Below are 22,834 nucleotides of genomic sequence, written 5' to 3'. Positions count from 1 at the left end.
TTTCTTTGCCCCCCCAAATTGCAGATTTTCAAATAGTTGTATCTCAGCCAAATATTGTCCTATTGTCCTAACAAACCACATCGATGGAAAGCTTTCAGATTATGTATAAATCTCAGTTAAAAAAAAATTGACTCATGACTGGTTTTGTGGTCCAGGGCCACATATAGGCCTACATACATACATACATACATACACATACATTGTATGTATATGTATATATATATATTTATATATATTCACTATCTTTTTTGAAATAAAATGTCTAAAATCAGGTGAAATTACGTATGAACAAACCTCTCTGTAAATCCCTTCAGAATATCGATATGGAAAAAATGTAAAGTTTGGAGTAAGTGCAACTTACTGAAGTGGAGATTTCTGGCTCAGTGAAGGACAAAAAAAAAACATTTTTCCCTTTAAAAACATAGGCTAATTAAAATCTGCAGAAGCAAATAGATAAAGAGTAATAAAATAAAAAGTTAAAAGTGTATTTTGGATGTTTTCTTGGCAACAAACGACACGTTATGGAAATCCAGCTAAATGTTTTTTTTTTTTTTTTTTTTTTGGTATGTACAGTCGACTTAAAAAAAAATAATAATGTAAATACTGTAACTGTTCATTTGGCGCAATCCTGCAGACTCCACCCACCTCGACCGCAGCCCCACCCATGAACGCGTCACACTTCTGCTATGCGCTGATTCCCGCAGAGTCCCGCCTGCTCAGCGCAGTCATCTGAGAGCGTGTATGAGAGATTGTGTGTGTGTATGTATGTGTGAGTGTGTGTGAGAGAGAGAGAGAGAGAGAGAGAGAGAGAGCTCCAGCATTAGGGCCGAACACTGAGGTGTCATCGCATCCGGACACAGGACAGCCATGGCCCTGCTCGATCTAGCCCTGCAAGGCTTCTCCATCTTCGGCTTTCTCTTGTTCATCGTGCTCTGGCTCATGCACCTCGTGTCCATCATCTACGTGTAAGTGAATGCGGCATCATTGATTTGAGAGAGACCATCAAACGCTTCCCTTATTTTTAGCGACGCTGATCGCGGGCTTGCAGTGTAGGCAGATTCGTTGATTGTAACGGGAGCGTTGTAGTGTGTCGCGGCGCGGCGCGTCGCTGCGTTCAGTGCAGATGGATGTCTGGCTAACAGGGGTTTCCTCTTCGGCTCGTCGCGGTTTAACTGCTACCGCGTGAAAACATATTTACATCTATTAAAATGTTCATTTTGTTAGCACAGCTGGCGCGGGATACATTCATATTAGTAATATGTCAATCATACACACATTAGCCTCCGGCTAGTATATTAATGTCGTTTCTAATCGCTAGCGATGGTAGTTAGCATAGCTAACGTTACTGCGCACTGTTCGTGTTATTTTATTCGTTACTTTAAGAAGTCTAATGGGTTTTTAAATCACTCGGGTGGTTCATTTCTCAGGGGGCTTTTATTAATTGTCTGTGGTGGGAGTCAAAGCTACTTCAATTAGCTTCTTCAACAACCGGCTTTCAGGGTTTAAATGGAATATGTTTATATATTATAATGGGTTTGTTTGGGTAAGTCATGTTTACAAAGCCTGTCGTTCACAAACGCGTTTGTTTACCATTGATAGAACCTACAGTTTTCAATGAAGATAACGAATGCTGTTCATTATTTATAACGTATCATCTCCAGTGTATTACCTGGTATCGTATCTATTCTGTCAGGTTGGCATACATATTTTAGCATCTTTCAGTAATCGGTTAAAAAAAAAAAATATATATATATATATTATGTATATATATGTATGTATATATGTGTGTGTGTGTGTGTGTATATATGTAATATGTGTATTTTTGTATGCATATGTGTGTAAATATATGTAATATGTATATGTTTGTATGCATATTTATGTACATATATGTATGTATATGTATAAATGTGTGTGTGTATGTGTGTATATATATATATATATATGATAAATTCAGTCAAGTGTGTATTATCTCCTGACTGGTAGTGTATATCATATGATACTCAGGCTTTAATGAACTGAACTTTAACTAGGGAACTGCGGGTCGGGAGTTTCCTCCACCTGCAACAATGTGTCATGTGAGTTGTCTTGGTTTCTATCACGCTCTGATTCTACTGAAGAATACACTGAGTCAGACTGATCCTAGAGGCTCTTCTTGTTCGTGTCTGTCTTACAGGATTGTTTTTGGGCATTTGCAAACTCCCAAATGATGTGTTCGTATTCACCCGCTAATGCAAAAACGGCCAGGGTTCAGGACAAGGTCACTGCGGGTCATACGACTCATTCAAACGAGTCTCAAGACGTCAGCTTCCATTGTATACGCATTATCATGCGTTACAAAATACTTATGACATACTGTAATATTTTTATTTCCAATATACTCATGAGCTTTTGTGTTGCTGTTCATTTTTTGCCTTTGAACAAGCTCCAGGTTTTTAGATCTAGTTTTAAAACAAGTCGGTTCTTAGAACCCCAACCATCCTAGCAAGTTTTTAAGTCATCATGCACTCATAACTGAGCATGTGGTAATGAAGAGCCATTGCAGAAATTTGACTGAAAATCCACTTTTTATATAGATTCTGCTCTGAAAAGACGACCATGATGAGTTTTTTTTTATTCGTGTCCGTTATTTCTTATGCTTCATTATGGTCTGGCTTTGACTACACAATGGCACGCGGCTGGTCATGCTACTGGTGCTGTCCACCACCGTGAGTCATTCGTGAGGTCACTCACACCGATCTGTTGTGAAACAGGAATGAAAGCACTGCATTTCATGACCAAGATGTACCCTGTGGTCAACTGCTTTCTTTGTAACAGATAGTAGTTCACTACTATCTTGAGCGGCGTTATGTTGCCCCTCGAGCCCTGATGATATCTTTTTGTGAGTGGACAATGATCTGTTATTAGTGTTTTCCTTCATATGTTTAGAGTCAAAGGTATTTTAAAGGAGACCTATTATGCCCCTTTTTACAATATGTAATATAAGTCTCAGGTGTCCCCAGGATGTGTCTGGGTAGTTTCAGCTCAACATACCCCACAGATCATTTATTACATCATTTTTAAAATGCCTATTTTGAGTGGAAGCAGAAACACATTGTTTTCCCTGCCATCTTTTCCTGAGTAGGACTGTGCCTTTACAACTCGTACCTAATAGTGTTGTCAAAAGCACTGACCGCGATACCAGTCGGTACTGTAATTTTAAAAACGTCCATTTCCCGCTAACATTTGAGCGCTGATTAGGCCTGTGCAAATAATCAAATGCGATGATAATTCTAAAACTATTCAGAAAACTGACAAGCTATGCAATATCGCGCTCATTATTGGCGATATATCGCCTGCAATTATGAACGCGATATTGCGCAGCTTGTCAGTGATCTACAGCTCTGTGTAGTAAATGCCGCTCCACCTGAAAGCACATGTTGGAGATTTACCGCTAATCACGGAACCGGCTTTACTGACGAGATGCGCATGATCATCGCATTCGATTATTTGTACAGCCCTAGCGCTGATCCACTGATAAACGCAGCTTTCAAACGCTCCTGTGTGCTTCCATGTAAGAAGAGCATGAAATGATGATTATTGTAACCAATCACAGTATTATCTGTTGAGCGCGTGAACACTGTGGCCAATCAGCGGTGTTTAAGAATCCGCTCAACAGCGTTCAAATGTTAGCGGGAAATAGATGTTTTTAAAATCGTAGTACCAACTGGTATCGTGGTCGGTGCTTCTGACAACAATAGTACCTAAGATACTCTGCCTAAAAACATCTGTAGTTTTGATTATCATGTCTATCGTGCTAAAATCATGCGTTTTAAACTTTTGATGCACGGTTTTCTGAGCGCACACATCCGAAGCACGTGCACAGAAAGCGGCCGACACATGACATGTGAGTACTAAACTAAGTTCTCTTTCATGTCTTATTGCGCTTAAACCGTCAAATACACACAAGTTTGTTAAAAACACATGAGTTACAAAAACAGTCGGTTATGTCTGTGAAGATAAACAGCTGGGGAAAAAAATTGCATGTTTATGTTAGATCTGTGTGGCAGCAGCGTAATATACAGTAAATAAATCAATAAATCCACCGCTCTCTCATCTCCTCTGAGGCTGGGACTCTGAATGGTTTTCTGCGCTCATCAGTGCAGCCAAAGACAAAACAGTTAGCATGCTTTGCTTGAACTTTCACCATGGTGTTAGAAGAACTGCTACACCATTGTTGTTTGCGAAAACAATGACGGTGCAGTGGGTGGAAACTTGCAGATTAAGTGGCGGTAATATTATAATAAGATCCTCATTCTGCATCAAGGGGGGAGTGAAATCTGACGCGCTCGTTTTTTCACAAGCTTGCAGAGAAAGGCTTACCAAAAAATAAAAATAAATAAATTTTTCATGTTTTCTGGGTTGGTAGAAGCACCGGGGACCCAATTAAAGCACTTAAACACAGAAGAAAGTCAGATTTTGATGATATGTCACCTTTAATGGATTTGCTTTTAAAATCATGAGGAGCATATTTGCAACCCTTTTTTCACACCCGAAACATCCACAGAAAGTTAATTAAATGGAGTCTTTTATATGACGTTTTTTATATTGTTCATCTGGTTGGGTAATTCTTCAACGGCAGCGTCGGAGAGACGTTAAGGTGAAGAAATACAGGTTCGGTGTTGTAACAGAGTTTCTTAGAGTACACCTAGTTTCAGTGGTCAGGTGTGGAGATGGTGTGAAGCCTGTCCTGTGAGAACCTCGCCCGAGTCCTTCCTCACCTTCTTGTGTTTTCTGGTTCCTCAGCTCTGATGTTACTCCTGTGGTATGTGATGTTTGACTCAGTGTGATAGGATCTGTTTAGTAAAATTTCTTTATGTAATCCTTTCCTCTTTGCATAAAGTTGGGAAGTTGCGTATGTCTTCATGGCTTCATGTAGGATTGCCACAAAGGGAAAGTACTGGTAGTTCAGAGTTTTACCAAAGTTTTTTAACCTGATTTTCACTTATTGGTTCACAACAGCCAGATATGAGTCTTTTTTTTTTTTTTTTGAAGTAGAGGTACTACCGCATTAGAGAACGTTTGGATGAAATTTTGCAGGCAGAATGTCCATTGTCTGTTGTCAGTAGTGATGTATGAAGCACAGACAAATCTTTTACGAAATTGGCATGGGGAAATCTATTGCCCTAATGCAAATTACCCTATTATTGTGTGCTCCTATTAAAATAACTGGATTTTGTCCACAAAAATGAGTCAGAATACAGGAAATGTGCCTGCACCTTAAATCTCAGGAATTTGTTTTGTCATTGTATCGTTCACTATAAAAATAGTAGGTAAAAACGTCTTGATGATAAGATTTTTTTTTTTCCCTGCTTGTAGTTTAGATTTGTTCTTTCAAGTATTGCGCCATTTTCACTAACACGTGACCACAAAAAAAAAAAAAATCATATATATTTTTTTACATTTATTTTATGTATACAAAAATATATTAAACATGCATCTTTTTTTTTCTTCACAAAATCAGTCAAGGCTTGTACAGCTATAATGTCTTGAAATGTACATATAAATGTTGTGGCATAGATATTTCATAGTTTCATACAGTGACGCAAGATCATCAGGTGATCTTAAGATCCCTGCCTCTCCTCAAGCAGCACGAGTTTGTAAGTATCCTTCATATCTGTAGAACAAACAATGTAGGTCCATCTACTTATTTACCTAATACTTAGATTTGTTCAAATGTGAGTATGAGCAATAGTAATGGTTATATGACTTTGCAAACACTAATATTAAACCAAACTGAAGAAGTATAACGGATGCATACTGAGCACTAGCATATGGCATTTATTACGTGCCTCCCACGTACAAATCTCCCTTTTATATCTTGGAAATAATGCTTTGTTTATAAAGTTGTGTTTCCGCCTTGGGGCATCCGTGTGCCATGAGTAATCAAAGGGAAATGAATTTCCAATGGTTCATTAAAATGTAGTCATTGCTATTCTAGGAATTTGGTCTTTAGTGGAAGTTTTGAGCACTGGGTAATGACGTTGCTTCCCATTGCGCTAATGGTATGAGGCGGTGAGATGAGGCCATGTTGCCCCCCATATTTAATAGAGCGTGAGAGAGCCAGACACCTCCAGCAGGAGCGGCTCTCACATGAACTGATGAAGAGCTGCTCCCAGAGCTTTCAGAAATTCCTTCACTGACTCATGTGCGGAGCTGAGTAAACATTACACACGCGTGAATGAGAGGCCTTTCCTTTACTAACAGATATCACTTTGTAGCTATGTCATCAAAAAAGGGCTAGTCAGTTTTTGTATTATTGATGGTAAAAAAATGAAAATTACAGAGAGAGGAGTGTGGGATGTGATCAGGAAATGTGGGTAATTAACATTTAGGTAAGGTGGCCAATGTAATGCGTGTGTGAGTATATGATTGATACTGATTGTTGTTTAAGGGTTTGGTAACCGGTATGCAGAACAAATTTTATAATCATTGTTTTATTTCTTGTATTTTTAAAATATAACGATAACAATATTAATATAATAGAATATTAAAAAAACATTATGAAAATAATAATAATAGAAACAACAGCACCAATAATTAATTATAAAAGTAATTGATTAAAAATAATAAAAATAATAATAATATTGCCCTTATATTTATGCAAAATTGTGAATTTTCATCTTTGTTTTGAGCCATCTGTAACTTTTAAACCATTTTTCTACTTTTTACATTTGCATATGATTGTTACAGATTGTTGGCAGTCGCATGGTAAATTAAAAAATTGGTGGTAAATTACCCTGCACTTATTCACCATGATAAAATAATTAATAATGACTGTATGAATATCCGCACAAAACAAATGACTTAAATAATTATGTAATAATCATAAAATAATTATTTGGTTGTTTCCCATACATTGATTTATTTGTGGCAGCCCGCCACAATATCAAAACTGACCGCCACAAATAGATTTTTTCAAAAAGCTTTGACTTCATTGAATAAACGAGCACTACACGTTTCAAAATTGAAACCCGGTGCGGGTGTTTTTATATCACTGCATTTATAGCAGTTTAACTCTCATTTTTTCTTCTTTCTTAACGCTCAGTCTTTGCTTGAAATGTTGTTTGACGTTCACAAGAAAGTGGCAACAGTCATGTTTTGGCAGTCATGATAGACAAACCTATCTCTCAGAATCAAACACTCTCAGACAGCTAAATCTTTCTTCCAGCTTTTAATGGCTATTGCTGTCTTGGAAGCTTCTGTGCTTGTTCTGTAGAGTGCTGGCAAGTGTGTCAGGAAAGACTCCAGACCCTTCAGACAGGAACAGATAGGAAGTGCACAAGCGGAGTTCCTGAGAAGAGGAAGGTGCCGGAAGTGCTGATCAAATTGCTCCAATTTTTAAATGCCTCTATAAACACTGACGCGGTTAACTCTGCATTACATGAGCATTCTGCCATCAAAACAAGACCTGAACGTGAACAGTTCTCAGAAATAGTCTGAATATAAGAGGGTTTTTAAAGAGTTTTGTGACATCCAGGAAATGTTCTTTGATTTATGTCCTGAAACTGAGCCAAAGAGCTTCTCGTAACAAATATCTGAGTTCAGTGGACTTATAGGAACAATAAATATAATAAAAGACAGTCGCCTGACCCTATAGACTTTGAGCACCGTGAGACTTCCTTCTTTAATCAAAGTATGACAAGTGTGTGAAACTGACGAAAACCTTTAATACTGAAACTGCAGTTAACATGGGAAACTAAACCAGTTGGATTACCTGCCTTGTTGCAGTACATAGGTGACCTGTCAGCTGCCAGTCAGACTGCAAACAAACAGTTGATCACTGTTTGAAATAATACACCGTCCCACTGCATGCTTATGTGCTGCAGCCTTCATTTGGTTACTGCAGGTTGCTTGCAAATAGAGTAAGTAGGATTTGACTCTATGTCTGCCACATAGACCTTCCTGTTGTAGTTTTTAACTGCATCAGTGTTTCTCTCTGTAAATGATTTTAAAGATTAATTCTGATCATAATCGAACAGGATTTTTTTTAGAAGTATTTGCTACCGCCAAAATAGGCCATATTTTAGCTTCACAGGATCTCAAAAAACCTCCCTAAAATTCACCATCCTGCACAAAGCAAGCAACATAACATCCTGTTTGCATGAATATACACTCAGAGTTTTACCCTGTGCACACCTGATGGATTTTTGAAATGCTTTTATGAAAGTAACGCATTACAATATTGCGTCACTCTCTAAAAAAGTAACTAATTGCATTACTTAGTTACTTTTTCTTATTTGGGCTGGGCTCATTTTTCTCTCTTCAGCAATAAAAAAAAAAAAAAAAAGAAAGAGAAATGTTATGTTAATCTAAAGTCATTTTTGTTCATTCATATGCACTGTAAAAAATTTAAAGTTGAGAAAACTTAAGTTTAAGGCAACCAGCTTCAGCAGATTTTTCAACTCAATTTTGTAGGAGATTTTTGAGTTTTCTCAACTTTTTGTTGTATTAACTGAATACAACCAGTTGAGAAAACTCAAAAATCTGCTGAAGCTGGTTGCCTTAAACTTTTATGTTTTCTCAACTTTAGATTTTTTTACAGTGTGGTTTAATTGGATCATCGAAGGTCAGCAACAAAGACACTGATTAATAATAAAATGGGATAAAATGCAAAAAGGATATTTGTGTTATTTAACATTTAATTATTGCTGGTCAATAAATGGGAAAACAAAGTAACTTGCATTACTTATTTAAAAAAGAAAGTCAGAAATTTTCTTGTAAATTACAAAGTAATGTGTTACTTTGCTAGTTACTTGAAAAAGGTAATCTGATTATTTAACTGGCGTTACTTGTAATGTGTTACCCCAACATTGAAATGCATAATGTCATCTAAAAACATTTCTTCTCTCTCTTTTCAGCCGTCTGCATCTCAACAAGAAGACCACAGAAAAGGTGCCATACAGCAAACTGGCTGGTGTATCGCTGCTGAAGCCCCTCAAGGGTGTGGACCCCAATCTCATAAACAATCTGGAGACGTTTTTTGAGCTCGACTATCCCAAGGTATCATCCTCTAAACTCTTTGACCTTGCTGTTGCTCGCACTGCTATTTCAAGTTGATGACGGTCAAGTTGTTGTTATTATATGCATTTGCTATTATGTGTTGGAAAAACCCTTAAGTACAAAACCTCAGGGCTTAACTCACCCAGACCTGTATTTGCTACGGACAGAAATGATGCCTAAAATTGTGTGGCTTGAGGAGAGGTGTGCTATTATCTTCCATGCAATCAAATGAGTAGACAAATTAAAGTGTAGATTTAAAACAATAGACAATTATAGGTTAAATATTGCCATTAAGTCTCATACTTCAGTTGGCTTTTAAGAGATTGTGTCAAAACTTGATTTTCGTGACCACTCTTTTAATTTAGCTGGATGATATTGTACGTTATTGCTTATAGTTAGGCCAGTTCTGTTTTTTAGCCTTTACCAATTCGCATTTGTTCTTGCACACATCCTGTCAAAACCACTGATGTGTTCTTTCACCAGGTTTTTTTGGCATTTTGACCTTTTACGGACCGTTGCAATGGCTTTCTACCTCTTAAAAGAGAGAGCCTGAAGACTAAACATACTGTTGAATTAGATCAAATTTCTTTCATAAATTGGACTAAAATGCACTGCCCTACTTTTTAGGTTGCAAATATTTCATCAGTGTGGTGAAATACTGAGCTCCAATTCACAACTTGTTCATGTGCATACATTTTAGGTGGTAAATTTGTGACTTCCTGTGTCGCATCTAAGTAGTCGTGGGAGATGTGCGTTTAAATTCTCATTATGTTCATGGAAACAAAAATGTGGTTAGCCCACCAGGTGTTGGTGGGTCATTGCCTGCACCCTGTTGATGGAGATACTATAATCCTTGGGTAGGCGAGATGGCATTTATCTGTTACACACTGCTGCTGTTTTCCCGCATTGCTGTCATTTATGCGTCATGTGCGGCTCGGTTTATGTTCTCTGCAGTTCTTTTTTGCTTGTGGCTAGAGGCAGACAGCGTTGCTGGGATGTTTTAAAACACAGAGGCTGAATTATAGCAGGCCACCAACATAGATGATGATACAAAGATGAAACAGAAATTCCCAGAAGGACCGCTGCTTTGCTTTTATGTAAATAAAGTTTATGTTCTCGGTTTACAGGATATTCCGATAGGACATTCTTAAGACACTGACTGGAGAGTCTTTTCGGCTATTTGAATAGATGTTCAAATTTTCCTGGCAAATGTATGTATACGAAGCCATCCCAAATATTCGGGCCTGAGCATTTCGAAAACTGTACCTTGATGAGGTACATACAAAACACGTCCAGGTCACGTTTTACCCAATAATTATGCAAAAATAAGACCTTAAATTTTGCATAAAGAATCTAAAGCAGGATTTTAGCATTTTGCCATCATATTAGGATCATTTCCCCACAAGTTTTCATTTCTGTAATGACATTTTCATCATATGACACATTTTCAGTGTTCAAAATTGTGTAATGTTTTGGAAAGAAGTGTCTTATGCTCACCAAGGCTGCATTTATTTGATCAAAAATACAGTAAAAATGTTGAAATTTTATTACAATTTAAAACAGCTGTTTTTTATGTGAATATATTGTAAAATGTAATTTATTGCTGTGATCAAAGCTGCATTTTCAGCATCATTACTCCAGTCTTAGGTGTCACATGATCATTTTGGGGGGAAATAAGACCTGGATATGTTCTTCATGAGGTTCACCCATCAGGATTCGCTAAAGGTGGCAACTGTGTTCAACAGTAATGAAGAGGTTACCGTAGACGTGATGGAAACACACAGGGTGCGTCCCCTGATAATACATGCTTATCTTTGTTGCTGAGCACTGCCACCGTCTAATTACAGTGTTTCTATTTTGCATCGTGACTTGAGCACAAAGCTTTTGATCAAATCACTGATGCTTTTCTAATGAGGAGCTTTTCCAGGTGTGGCTGTTCTGCGAAATAACCCATTTACCATTGGATGATTGTGCTCTGTTGTAAGCCATCTGTCAGAGCTCCTAAATTAAAAATGAAATTGATCTGGCGTATAATATGCAATTCCATGACCTACCCTGAACAGAAAGTCCTGTCCCCTCAATCTCTTGTGATTTATATTGTAGTTGATTTCTAGTAATAATATTAGACTTGCACTGCATTTGTTTGTATGAACCTGAATCTAATCTAAAGGCAGTCCGAACTTTTTTAGTGGCCTTGGTTCTGGGAATGTTTTCTCATTCATTTTGTCAATGCATTAAAAAAATAGTAATAAAAATAAAGAAAATAAAAAATTCTAAACCAACTCTGAAATTAATCAAATCTTTACTGAGTATTTAAAAAGTACATTGCGAATTATGTAACTCTGGGTCAGTTTTTAACGTATTTTCATATTGGACCTTTAGTGTATTACAGTAAAAATGCTAGACACTTTTTTTTTTTTTTTTTTTTTTTAATCTTAAGCAGTACAAATTAAAAAACAGTACTATAAATACTACCATAAATCCTTGCACTTGGATTTTCTGGGTCAGTTTTGGGGCTTTTTAAAAAAAATTTATTAGGGTGGCTGAACGATTAATTGCATTTGCGATAATATTGCTGGGGTTTTTTTTCCAACCGCAGAGGCTGCGATTACTCGGTCACGTGACACGCAAGAGTAAAGAGGTGTATGACATCAAAGTATGGGCGAGAGAAAGCATAAGGAGACGTCTGCTCTCTTATAGCTCTCGCAGTACTTTGATACAGCGATCGGTCTAGCAGCACTGCTTCAAAACACATCTAAGCAGTCTTCAGAGGAAGCATCAAGTTGGCACAATTACAGTGTTGCCAAGTCTGCGGTTTTCCTCCAAAAACGTGATATTTAGTCTCTGAAATGCGAATCTTACCAGGGGAACCCCTCCAAAAAACGTGTATTTTACCCCCCTGAATGCGCTTTTTACCGGTGGACCCCCCTTGAAACGCGATTGGGCTAGTTTTGAGTAGCAATTGGGCAGGTTGTGTTGTGAAAACCTGGCAACCGTGGCACGCTACACACGGAAATGTTTGAAAGCATATATATGAACGTACTTCAAAACTGCACATGGAAGACTACTGAAGACTTTGACCTTAAGATAATATAGGCTATATAATAAGGTAATTATTTATTTATTTAAAGTGTGTCTAAAATTTACAGACAGTGTTTGTTTAAAAAGTGCAATCCACATGTTTATTACAGTGACTTTGAATTACCTAAATACTGAGTGTGGTAAAGCAACAGATTTGTTTTTATATTTCTGCAATCTACTTTAGTTTGTGTGACTTTCATATTAATGTTTACACCAGGCTTATTTGTCAGTGCTTTATGTTGTCATAATTATTACATGCTTACAAGGCTGGAAGTTCAACAAATCAGTCAATATACTACTGTGATTGTAGTTGTTAAATAAAAATTATTTTAATCTAATATTGTGTTGGTCAAACTATACAATGATTTATTGCTTGTCTTTGTTGAATAATACAGAACATAAAGAGCTTTCAAAAATAATTGCATATTAAATTGCAATCGCAATATTGGTAAAACAAATCGCAATTCGATTATTTTCAAAAATCGTTCAGCTAACATTTTTGCTATGTAACTGGCTAACTTAACTAGCTAAACACTCTCTAGCTTGCCTGTGCTAGTCTGCAAAAACTCACATGACCCTTCTCATTCTGCTCTCTCATTTCCATTTTAAATGCGACTTCTCTGATTGGTGGATTACACTTTGGGATTATGGGTAGTGTAGCACTTTACGGAAAATTGTGCAATTTAACTGTTAAAAAATACAAAACTAAAAACCCACTGCTTTTTTTTTTTTTTTTTTTTGCAGTCTGTCTCAAAGAAAACACCCCTGCATAATAACACATGAATATAAATCCAGGCATTACTTTTTCAGTCAGTCAACTTCTGCGTTATGTTTTAGATGAATAAACGCAGAAACGTTAAGTGATGATTCATTGTTTCCTGAGAAATACAGAATAACCTGTAGACTTTTGCAGTGAGTCACCAGCGAATGAAGGTTGAGGTTTCTGTAGTTCATTCCACTGATCAAAGTTTAATGCAGACTCTAGTCTTGATGGAGGTGGATAAACCTCCGCTGCTCTTCCTGTGGGAATCAAGGCGTGACGTGTGACAGGGTGCATTCAGACGTGCAGCTCTGCAGATGGGACATTCTGCTCTATTTTCCGTCACACAGCTGTTTGAGCAGCACAGATGTTGATTCGTCCTCCAGCTGCTGCTCCTTGTAGGGTTGGAGAAGTGGTTCCCCTCTTTAGGAGCGTTCTTTGTTAATTTTCAAGTGAATAACAGGAGGGGGAGGGTTATTGTATAAAGCCTCTGCTGTGAAGGAATCGGTTCTAATAATCTAGATCCAGAAAATCTCCCCTTTAAATCATGTCATCTTAACCAGTTTCCAAACCAATCAATTTCCTTGTCTGCACTGCACGTGAAACTACTGCTGACACCACACAATCACAACCAATCAGATGGTTTGCATTCAACTTTTAGTTCTAGTCCCCTTGATCTGATTGGACAACAAATTCCAGTAAATTATTCCTTATCTGTGTTACTGGAGTTCCAGACAGTCTGTATGTTTCATGCAATGCAATGATTGATTTAGCTTTGGCTAAAATAAGGGACAAAGTTCCTAAAATTGTCAAAGTAGAATTGGGTAGCATTATATTTTGGTACCATATCGATTATCAGACGATATTTTTTGATAATGCAATGTTGGATGTTTGTGCATGCTCATTTCCCCTGTTTTTCCATTTAGATGATGACAGAAAGAAATCTAACTCAACCTTAAAGTGAATCTTTATAAAAACTAATGATTAAAATTCTTCATATCTAGTGCTGTCAAGCGATTAATCGCATCCAAAATACAAGTTTTTGTTTACATAATATATATATATGTGTGTGTGTGTGTGTGTACTGTGTATATTTATTATGTATATATAAATACACACACACGCATGTATATATGAAAAATGTTATGCTTGTATATTAAATATTTAAATATATATATTTATATATGATATAATTTATATGAATATAAATATACATGTAAATATTTTCAAAATATATGCTGTTTGTGTGTGTATTTATATATACATAATAAATATACACGGTACACACACGCATATATTATGTAAACAAAAACTTTTATTTTGGATGCGATTAATCGCGATTAATCGTTTGACAGCACTATTCATATCCATATTTCACACTGTACATTGTAATGCGTTGCCCAAATTAATTTTGTATTCCTTTTAAACAATTTACTTTTAATTTTTATTGTTTTAATTCTAATTTATTAATACAAAAAATATTAAACATTAATTTATTACATTTTTAGAATAGCTGTACCCTGAAACAAATGATCAGTATCAAGGTTTACAATTAAAATTCATCTTGTAGGATGTTGGCCTTATAAATTTAAGCTTTTTGTATTTTTATTTATTATTTATTGAAGTAGATTTCAGGGTATCAATTTATTTGTAGAGTGAAATATCTCTTCTCGACTACACAAGCCAATTGTGCATCAACATTATTGGATGAGTTTTCTATGCTGAAATTTTTCCCAGTTCTTTAATTCAGGCCTAATAAGATCAAAACAAGAGTAAATGCATCTTTAATTTCTCTTCAGAGACATAAAGCCTTTGCCATATGCAAGAGGAAGTCTAATTTTCAGCCAGTTCTAGCTTTATTAAAAATGCTTCATGTCCAATTGAATCGTTCCAAGGCTCAAAAATTCAAGTGCATGGGGAATAAAAATGAAAAATAATGAATTGCCTTCAACAGATATGCCAACAGCAAGAGTCTCTTCTTTCACGGCATGTTTATTCCTGACTTAATTCCTGGGCATTTCAGGCGTTCCATGGAACTGCAATTTGCATATTTATTTTTTACTTCTGTGGATGACGGATTTGTCAAGACACCTACTTTGAGTTTTAGTCCACTGTCAGAACACATCAGCTTCTCTAGGGCAGTAGTTCCTCTTTTTCAGCATGCATTCATTGTTTTATGGTTCCTTTCTTGTATGTCAAGCACCGCCATCACTCAGTCTTGTCTGTACAGGCTTATAGCCAAAGGTATGAATTTTTTCACTAAAATAACTTTAAAAATCCCATCATCTGCCAAAACAGAATTCTAATGATTATTTTTTGTTCAGTTTATCGGTCTATTTAATCTCCATTTTTGGTGCAGTTTGCCATTTAAGGCACAGAGACAACGATAATTCAGTGCTTGAACGGCTATGGCTAAAGCTTGTAATATGAGGTTTTGTTGGTTAGGTGTTATTGCAATATTATGTTTATTAGCAACACCAGTTTCATCGGTTTGACTCCCAGGGATGCTTGCATTAATAAATCAAATAATCATTTTTTACAATGTAGTGAACATAGGTACACAAAGTTATAAATAAAGATTATTGGAGTGTTTGTGAAGAAATTACTTTCAAAAATTCATGGTAAGTTTAATGTTACTTGCCATTTGTATTTATTTGTTAAATTTACTGTCAATTTCTGAGTGAAAATTGTTACAACCCCATTTTTTTTCTCAGTATAATTGCAAATGCATAAAAATTAAAATGTCAACAAATAAAATGAAATGGATTACTCTTCCACAATTATTTGTTACAAGTATTTATTATCATAATTTTAAGCATTTTCTTATATCTTAGGCCCACTCAGAATCAGAATAAAACTGTAGATTTATTTATTCATTTAGTAATTTGGACATCAACCATTGACATATGTATATATATATACACACAGTTCACTCTTTTGTTCATTAAATATTTTGGCTGGTTATGACTGTTTATGCTTTCAGCTACCAATAGGAGTGTATTAAGGGCTTTTACACTGAACGTGAAATTTGGCACGGAATGTTCGACGCGATGATGCTTTTAAATCGAAACAATAGATCCCTAATGGGGCTATTCACACCAGGCGCGATAATTCGAGGCGCGAAAAAGTGAAGATGTTTTTTTTGCTGCTCCACGATGAAACGGTCCGTCCAATCAGATTTGAGCTTAGATCACGTGCCCAGAGCAGCTGCTGTTGCACAAAAGGGTGAGAATGGTGGCGCTGTTTCGAAAACCAGTGTAAATAAACACAGAAGAAGAGTATCCCGGTAGAGAGAAGAAAGTGGATGCTGAGTTCTTGTTATCGTTGGTATTTCAGAACAGATTTATTCTCACGTTATACAGAATAATATTTCTATTAATTCTCCACTGAATTATGTGATCTGGATCCAATTTATTCCACGTGCGCGAGTGTCAGATGTATTCTTGTAAGCATTATGGATAGTTTGTGTTTCTGATGAAGAACAAAAAGTTATTTATCTTAATTTAATGCTGTATATTGAGCAGCAAAAATGCAAAACCAATATACGAGATACATAGGCTACATGAGGGGAAAAAAGCATTTCTGGTTGGTGCCACCTAGCGTGCAGGAGTGAATTAGCAGAAAGTGATCAATCGTTTCGCGCTCGATGTGAAAGCACCGTTCGTCAGCGGTTTGCCTCGCTTTTTCGCATCGCGCTCAGTGTGAAACGGCCTTTACTCTGAGTTCAGATGAATACATACATTACGGCACAATTTGTTCAAGTTTTTGCCCAAGTTGTAAAGGCTGCATTGCAGTGACCGGTCCAAATCAACCTCCAAGTGAATCTGTGGTTTAGAGAGAAAAATTATTTGAATATTAGTAAATGTACCGATCAGCCCAGGCTCCCAGAAATGTTAAATGACGCACAAAACACAGTGGAATATGATCTGGATCTGGATGTCATGAGGGCCAGATGTTCAGCTGTTAAGAGCTGTTCAGATTTATCACATTTAAAATCTGTCTTCAGTGTTCACTTGCCAAAATCACACCCTCAACTAAGCCACCAACAATGCTAAATGTGCACCTTAAATTGTCATTTTTAACAGTTTTTGCGAGCCAATTTGTCCGGGTGTTTGGTTAATCTCTGATCAAATCATTTCCGGCTTTCATGTTTATGTGCTGATTAATACCAATTGCTTTTACTTGTTCTTAAATTAACAATCTAATGTTTATGAATGACATTCAGGAATCGAATGACATTCAGGAACAATATGGGTCACTGAAGGAAGAACATCAGATTTCACTTTTACCGTCACGCAGTGGTTTCATTTCGCATCGCAGTACTCAGAATTACTGTGTGTCATGGTGGTTTGTTTGTTTGGTCTCTGTGTTCTGTTGAAAGACGCACCTAACCTACAGAACATTGTTGTCTCATATGTCACTCACCGTTTGGCATCAGCTGAGCTTCAGCTTCCTTCGAGAGCCGGAAATAATAGTGTTTTTTTTTTTTGGCAATTAGGGTTCCTAGAATAGATGCCCGGACCTCTAAATTAGTAATGCTGGGAGGGACATCAGCTCTGGGGTTTTGAAAGTGAGAAACACGGATTATAACAGACAGTGGAGGTCAGGAAAATGGCTGTAGGTGACCCATGCCTTTTCTGGTGTTATTACTCCATTTACTTTAGAAACGTAGGTCTTCCGTCTTTTATTACCACTTTTGTTTTTGGTTGTAAGAGCTAACCAATAGCATATGAGAGTTATGTAATTGCAATGTAATCTGATGACCAAACTTTTGTCATGGCAATGTTGTGGCAACCAAAAACGACATTTGTCAGTTAGTAATTGTGACATTGTACAATGTTTTGGATTGATAGTTGGATGTGTCGTTTTAAATGTTTATCTTTGGGTGGACATGCATTAGGCTAGTTTAACCTCATTCTCATTTGCCCAAACTAATTTAAAAGCCATTTCAACAGATGTGAATGAGCAGACTGATTAATTATAATTAATTCAGTTCATTTATTTAGAAAAGTAACCCAAAGCATTAATAAAAACATTAATTAAATGATTACATAAAAAGATCAGTGAACACAATATGACCGAACTTTGGCGTGACAACTGCGACATGGCAAATATTATCGTTACACTTTAATTTAAGGTCGAATTCTTGCTATTAACAAACCTTTAACTCTGACTTTTTTCCTTAATAAACTCCTAATTTGCTGCTTATTAATAGTTTGTTGGGTAGGATTAGGGATGTAGAATATGATCCCACAGAATATGTGCTTTATAAGTACTAATTAACAGCCAATATGTTAATAATAGGCATGCTAATAAGCAACTAGTTAATAATGAGAATTGGTCTCTAAACTAAAGTGTTAGCATATTATCAAAGGCATAAAGCGATGTTTTTGTTGAAGTTGGGTTGGCGAGTGTATTACTTGCGCAGCGTATTCGCAATGTGCAAAATATGCTTTTAATGTGATTCAGACTTAAAAATGCATTAAAATAGATACTATTTCTTTCATGTTCCAGGACGTTGTATTGTATCTAAATCGAGTGTAATTGTTTCCTCACATAGATAAGTGTTTCATCATGTAATCTGGCTAAGTGCAGAACGAAAAATAACTGAGTTTATTGGGGCTTTTACACAACAGCGTTTTTATTTGTAGTTTTGTACAACTTTCCCACACTCTACTGGGTCTGCTTCATTTCTTCATTCTTCTTATATTGGATTTTATTCTGGAGGTCTGAATTACAGTCTTGCGCTACAGCGCCACACTGGTCAAACTGTGTTATTGCAGCCATTTTGTCACAAGATCGAACAACTATTCACCAACATAAATATTTGTTGTCAATAATGTCGACTATTCGTTTCTGCCATACTAACAAGTACAAACTGTAATGATTTTGAATGTGATGAGAGAGAGAGAGACTGAAACCCAAAAATATTTCTATAAAATATCCCCTGTGCGCAATGTAACACACATCTATTTTAAAAGTTCATTTTTTTAAATGTATAAATTAATAGAAATAAAATGTACATTTTAAGGGTGAATGACACATTAGAGTCCAAGAGAAAAAAAAAAAAAGTATTTAAAAAAAGAATCGTTAAAATGCATGTGCCAATTTTTTTTAACTATACAATTTTAAACAAACTTTTGTAGTGCTCACTGCTTGAAAATGTACTTGATAGTTATACCAATTCATTTTTATGTAAACCTTGAATGTATACGTGTTACAATTTAAACATTTTTAATCTCCAAAATATACTTGAAGGTATTTTCTACTGATTTTTGCAGTGATTTATTTGTAATAAATTATATACTAAGTAAATAATAATAAAAAATTTGACTAAACAAATTAAGGTTGTTTGAAATGCATTTGTTTTAATGGTATCTACAGTATTTAATTTATTAACATCCTTAAACACTGTTTTCGATGCACAAATGTAACAAGATCTAAGATGAATTTTGCACACTTGGATTTCCCCTTGCTTTCCATTTCACCTCTCTCTGACGCCAGTATTCATCTGTCATATTATTTCACAACCTCATGTTTATAGTCACTGATGCTCCCTCATTTGAGACGGACTGATCTTGGCACAGTTCATCAGAGACTCTCCTGATTTCTTGTGCTGGATGTAAATTGGAGGGGCTGCTCCCGGACGTGTCTATAAATGATTGAATGAGAGGTCTTTCAGCGCAGCACTATTACCCCGCTCGGGGTTACTGTCGCATACCCGCATCTCTGAGAGCAGAGAAAAGGCCCTTTGTCTTTGGGCTCCCATGTCCTGCACCATAGCCATGGCAACATGGTGGCTGTAGAGTATTATGAGGTGGCCGAAGGGGGACGGGTGTCTCTTGTCAGAGCGCAGGCCTGTTCTTTCTCACTTTGGCCCTGGTGCGACTCCAAGCCTCAAACTGAATTCCCTGAAAGCTTTTGTTCTGTGGCCTGCCACACTTTCTTTGCCGCTCAATTCAGTCGAGTGCTGGAAGTTCAGTGCTGTCAGCTCAGATCAATAGAAAATCCAGAGCAGTTTTGTGGATCCCATGAGTTTTTTTTTTAATGCTTTATAGGGGACTTATTCAGCTCCTTGATACAATTTTTTTTTTTTTCTTCTTCAGTTATATTTTTGGCAGATGCTGTTTGCAGCCCAGTGTCTGTTACTATTTTGGGTGTTTCATTAGTCTGTTCTTTTTAGATTATGAACTAAATAGTGAGCATATGGGAAAGTTGTGCCACTTTATGAATTTATTTGTCCTTTGGTTGAGGAGAAATTATGAAATGAGAAGGAAGCATTTGCATCTAATGGCTTAAAAGTATTGGTTATACCAACTTGCATATGAGTGTAAACTTTTCATTTCAAAATATATTTTTAGTTTAAAGTTCTTAAAGTCTTTTTTAATATATTAAATACTTTATATTTTAAATACATTTTATTTAATAAGTTACTTATTTTATTTTTAAGAGTCGCACCATATGACGTTTTTATGACAGCCTGAACAAACTTTGCCATGTCAATTTATCTGATATTTTTAGAGATTTGTATCAATATTTGACAGTCTCTCCCCGTGCACCACATGACTGATCTAGAGGTCAAAAATTTCTCAAATATTTTTCATATTTTAACTGCTTCGCTGCATGCTTTTCTTTATTTAAAAAAAAAAGAGAAAAAAAAAAGGTCAAACCACTTGTCAGTTTTTCATTTAATAAAAAATTGTTTTTAATGATCCTGTTTTTATTATTATAACGGCAAGATGGTTGTTGACTTCATGCCTCAAAAATATCTGAATGGATTAATTGAGAAATTAAAAAAATATTAATATTCATAAACACATGCATCATATAAAAGGTGTATTCAAGTTGTATGTGCAATTAGAAGCATTTGTATCATCTGGTGAATATGTGAACAATGTACAGTGTAAATGATTTGCACAAAAAATAAGTTTAATTATTATTATAATAAATATCATAATATTATGTTAGATATTATATATAATTATTATTATTATTATTATTTTTTTTTTTTTTTTGCTGCACATTAATTGCATTTTCTTAAATCCTGTTCTGACTGAACTGATACCTGGCATGAAGAAAAATGACTTTGACATGAAGAAAAAACTGTATTGAGCATAGTGTGTATATATTACCTAGTAATACATTACCTAATATCATCTAGAAGATTAAAGGGGCAACACACAATACCCCTTTTTTCCCATATTCTTCCCTACTAATTGCACCCCGACATGCATGGACATTTGTATGCTCGCGCTCAGGCGGACTCATTTTGACCAGGGTATGTTATTGCTACTTTCAGTCTGACAGATAATGGTCACCAAAATGCCTTGAAATGATACTTATCCAATATCAAACATGTAGTGACAGATAATACTCTTAATATGAAACTTTTATAGCGTACTACTTCACACAGTAGAAAGTTAATGACTAAGCTGTAACTAGTTAACCCAGAAACAGCTGCTGAATCTCAGTGCAAATAGTCACTCTTATTATTCATTTTATTTTCATTAACTTGTTTTTGCTTAATTTCTTTTTATTTTTTTCCCTCCACCATCTTACTATTTGTTAATGTATCTAATGTATTTAATGTACACAACCTTTCACAAATTTTGGATCAGTGAGGTGTTTTTTTTTTTTTTTTTTTAAGGAAATTAACACTTATTCAGCAAGGACACATTAAATTGATCAAAATCGTAAATGCATTATGAAATAAATGTTTTTCTCTAATACACATTGGCCACAATTAACGACACCCTTTTATTCAATACTTTTTGAAATCTCCATTTGCCAGTTTAACAGCTCTAAATGTTCTCCTATAATGCCTGATGAGGTTAGAAAACACCTGACAAGAGATCAGAGACCATTCCTTCATCCAGAATCACTCCAGACCCTTTAGATTCACAGCTCCATGTTGGTGGTGCTTCTCTTCAGTTCACTCATTTTCTACAGGGTTCAGGTCAGAGGACTGGAATGGCCAGCAGAAGCTTGGTTTTGTGCTCAGTGACCCATTTTTGTGTTGTTTTTGAGGTTTGTGTTTGGATTATTGTACGGTTGGAAGATCCAAACATGGCCCATTATAAGATTTCTAACAGAGTCAGTCACTTATTGATTTTTTATCTGTTGGTATTTGATAGAATCCATGATGCCATGTGACTAAACAAGATGTCCAGGACCTCCAGCAGAAATATAGGCCCACAACATCAAAAATACAGCAGTATATTTCATTGTACACATGGGGTACTTTTTATCCCTGTGTTCACCAAACCCTTCTGGAGTGTTTGCTGCTAAACAGCTAATTTTTTAGTTTCATCTGACCATAGAAGCCAGTCCCATCTGAAGTTCCAGTCGTGTCTGATAACTGAATATGCTGGAGATTGTTTTTGGATGAGCGAGGAGAAGTTTTCTTGAAACTCTCCCGAACAACATGTGCTGATGTAGGTGCTGTTTGACTTTTTTTTTTTTTTAAGGTTTTCTGACTCAGAGACTCAACTATTTTCTGCAATTCTCCAGCTGTGGTCCTTGGAGAGTCTTTAGCCACTCAAACTCTCCTTCTCACCGTGCATTAGGACGATATAGACACATGTCCTCTTCCAGGCAGTTTCCTGACATTTTATGTTGATTGAAAATTCTTAATTATTTCCCTGATGTTGGAAATGGGAATTTTCACTGCTCTAGCTCTTTTCTTAAAGCCACTTCACTAATTTGTGAAGCTCAATTATCTTTTGCTGCACATCAGAAATATATTCTTTGGTTTTTCTCATTGTGATGGATGATTAAGGGAATTTTGGCTTTGTTTTCCCTCCTATTTATATTTCTCTGAATCAGGAAGCCATGGCTGGATAATTTCATGTTCATAATCACCCTGGACTGCTCAAAATTGTGAATATGATGGGAATATACTTCAGAGATATTTTACTCATAAGAATTTATAGGGGTACCAATAATTGTGTCCCA

General features: G+C 36.0%; 1 protein-coding gene across 1 annotated transcript in view; it reads left to right on the top strand.

The window, feature by feature from the left end:
- The first annotated feature begins 701 nt into the window (after positions 1-701).
- Positions 702-22,834, top strand: part of ugcg (UDP-glucose ceramide glucosyltransferase) — a 34,197-nt gene continuing 12,064 nt past the window's right edge. Inside the window, exons 1-2 of the mRNA XM_058789571.1 lie at positions 702-965; positions 8,898-9,039. Of these exons, the coding sequence (XP_058645554.1) occupies positions 868-965; positions 8,898-9,039 (240 nt within the window). The 5' untranslated portion in view covers positions 702-867. The remainder of the gene's footprint in view (positions 966-8,897; positions 9,040-22,834) is intronic.

This window comes from Onychostoma macrolepis, chromosome 10 (assembly GCF_012432095.1).
Source record: "Onychostoma macrolepis isolate SWU-2019 chromosome 10, ASM1243209v1, whole genome shotgun sequence".
In the NCBI taxonomy this organism is placed as follows: Eukaryota; Metazoa; Chordata; class Actinopteri; order Cypriniformes; family Cyprinidae; genus Onychostoma; species Onychostoma macrolepis.
This window is presented reverse-complemented; position numbering and strand designations above follow the sequence as displayed.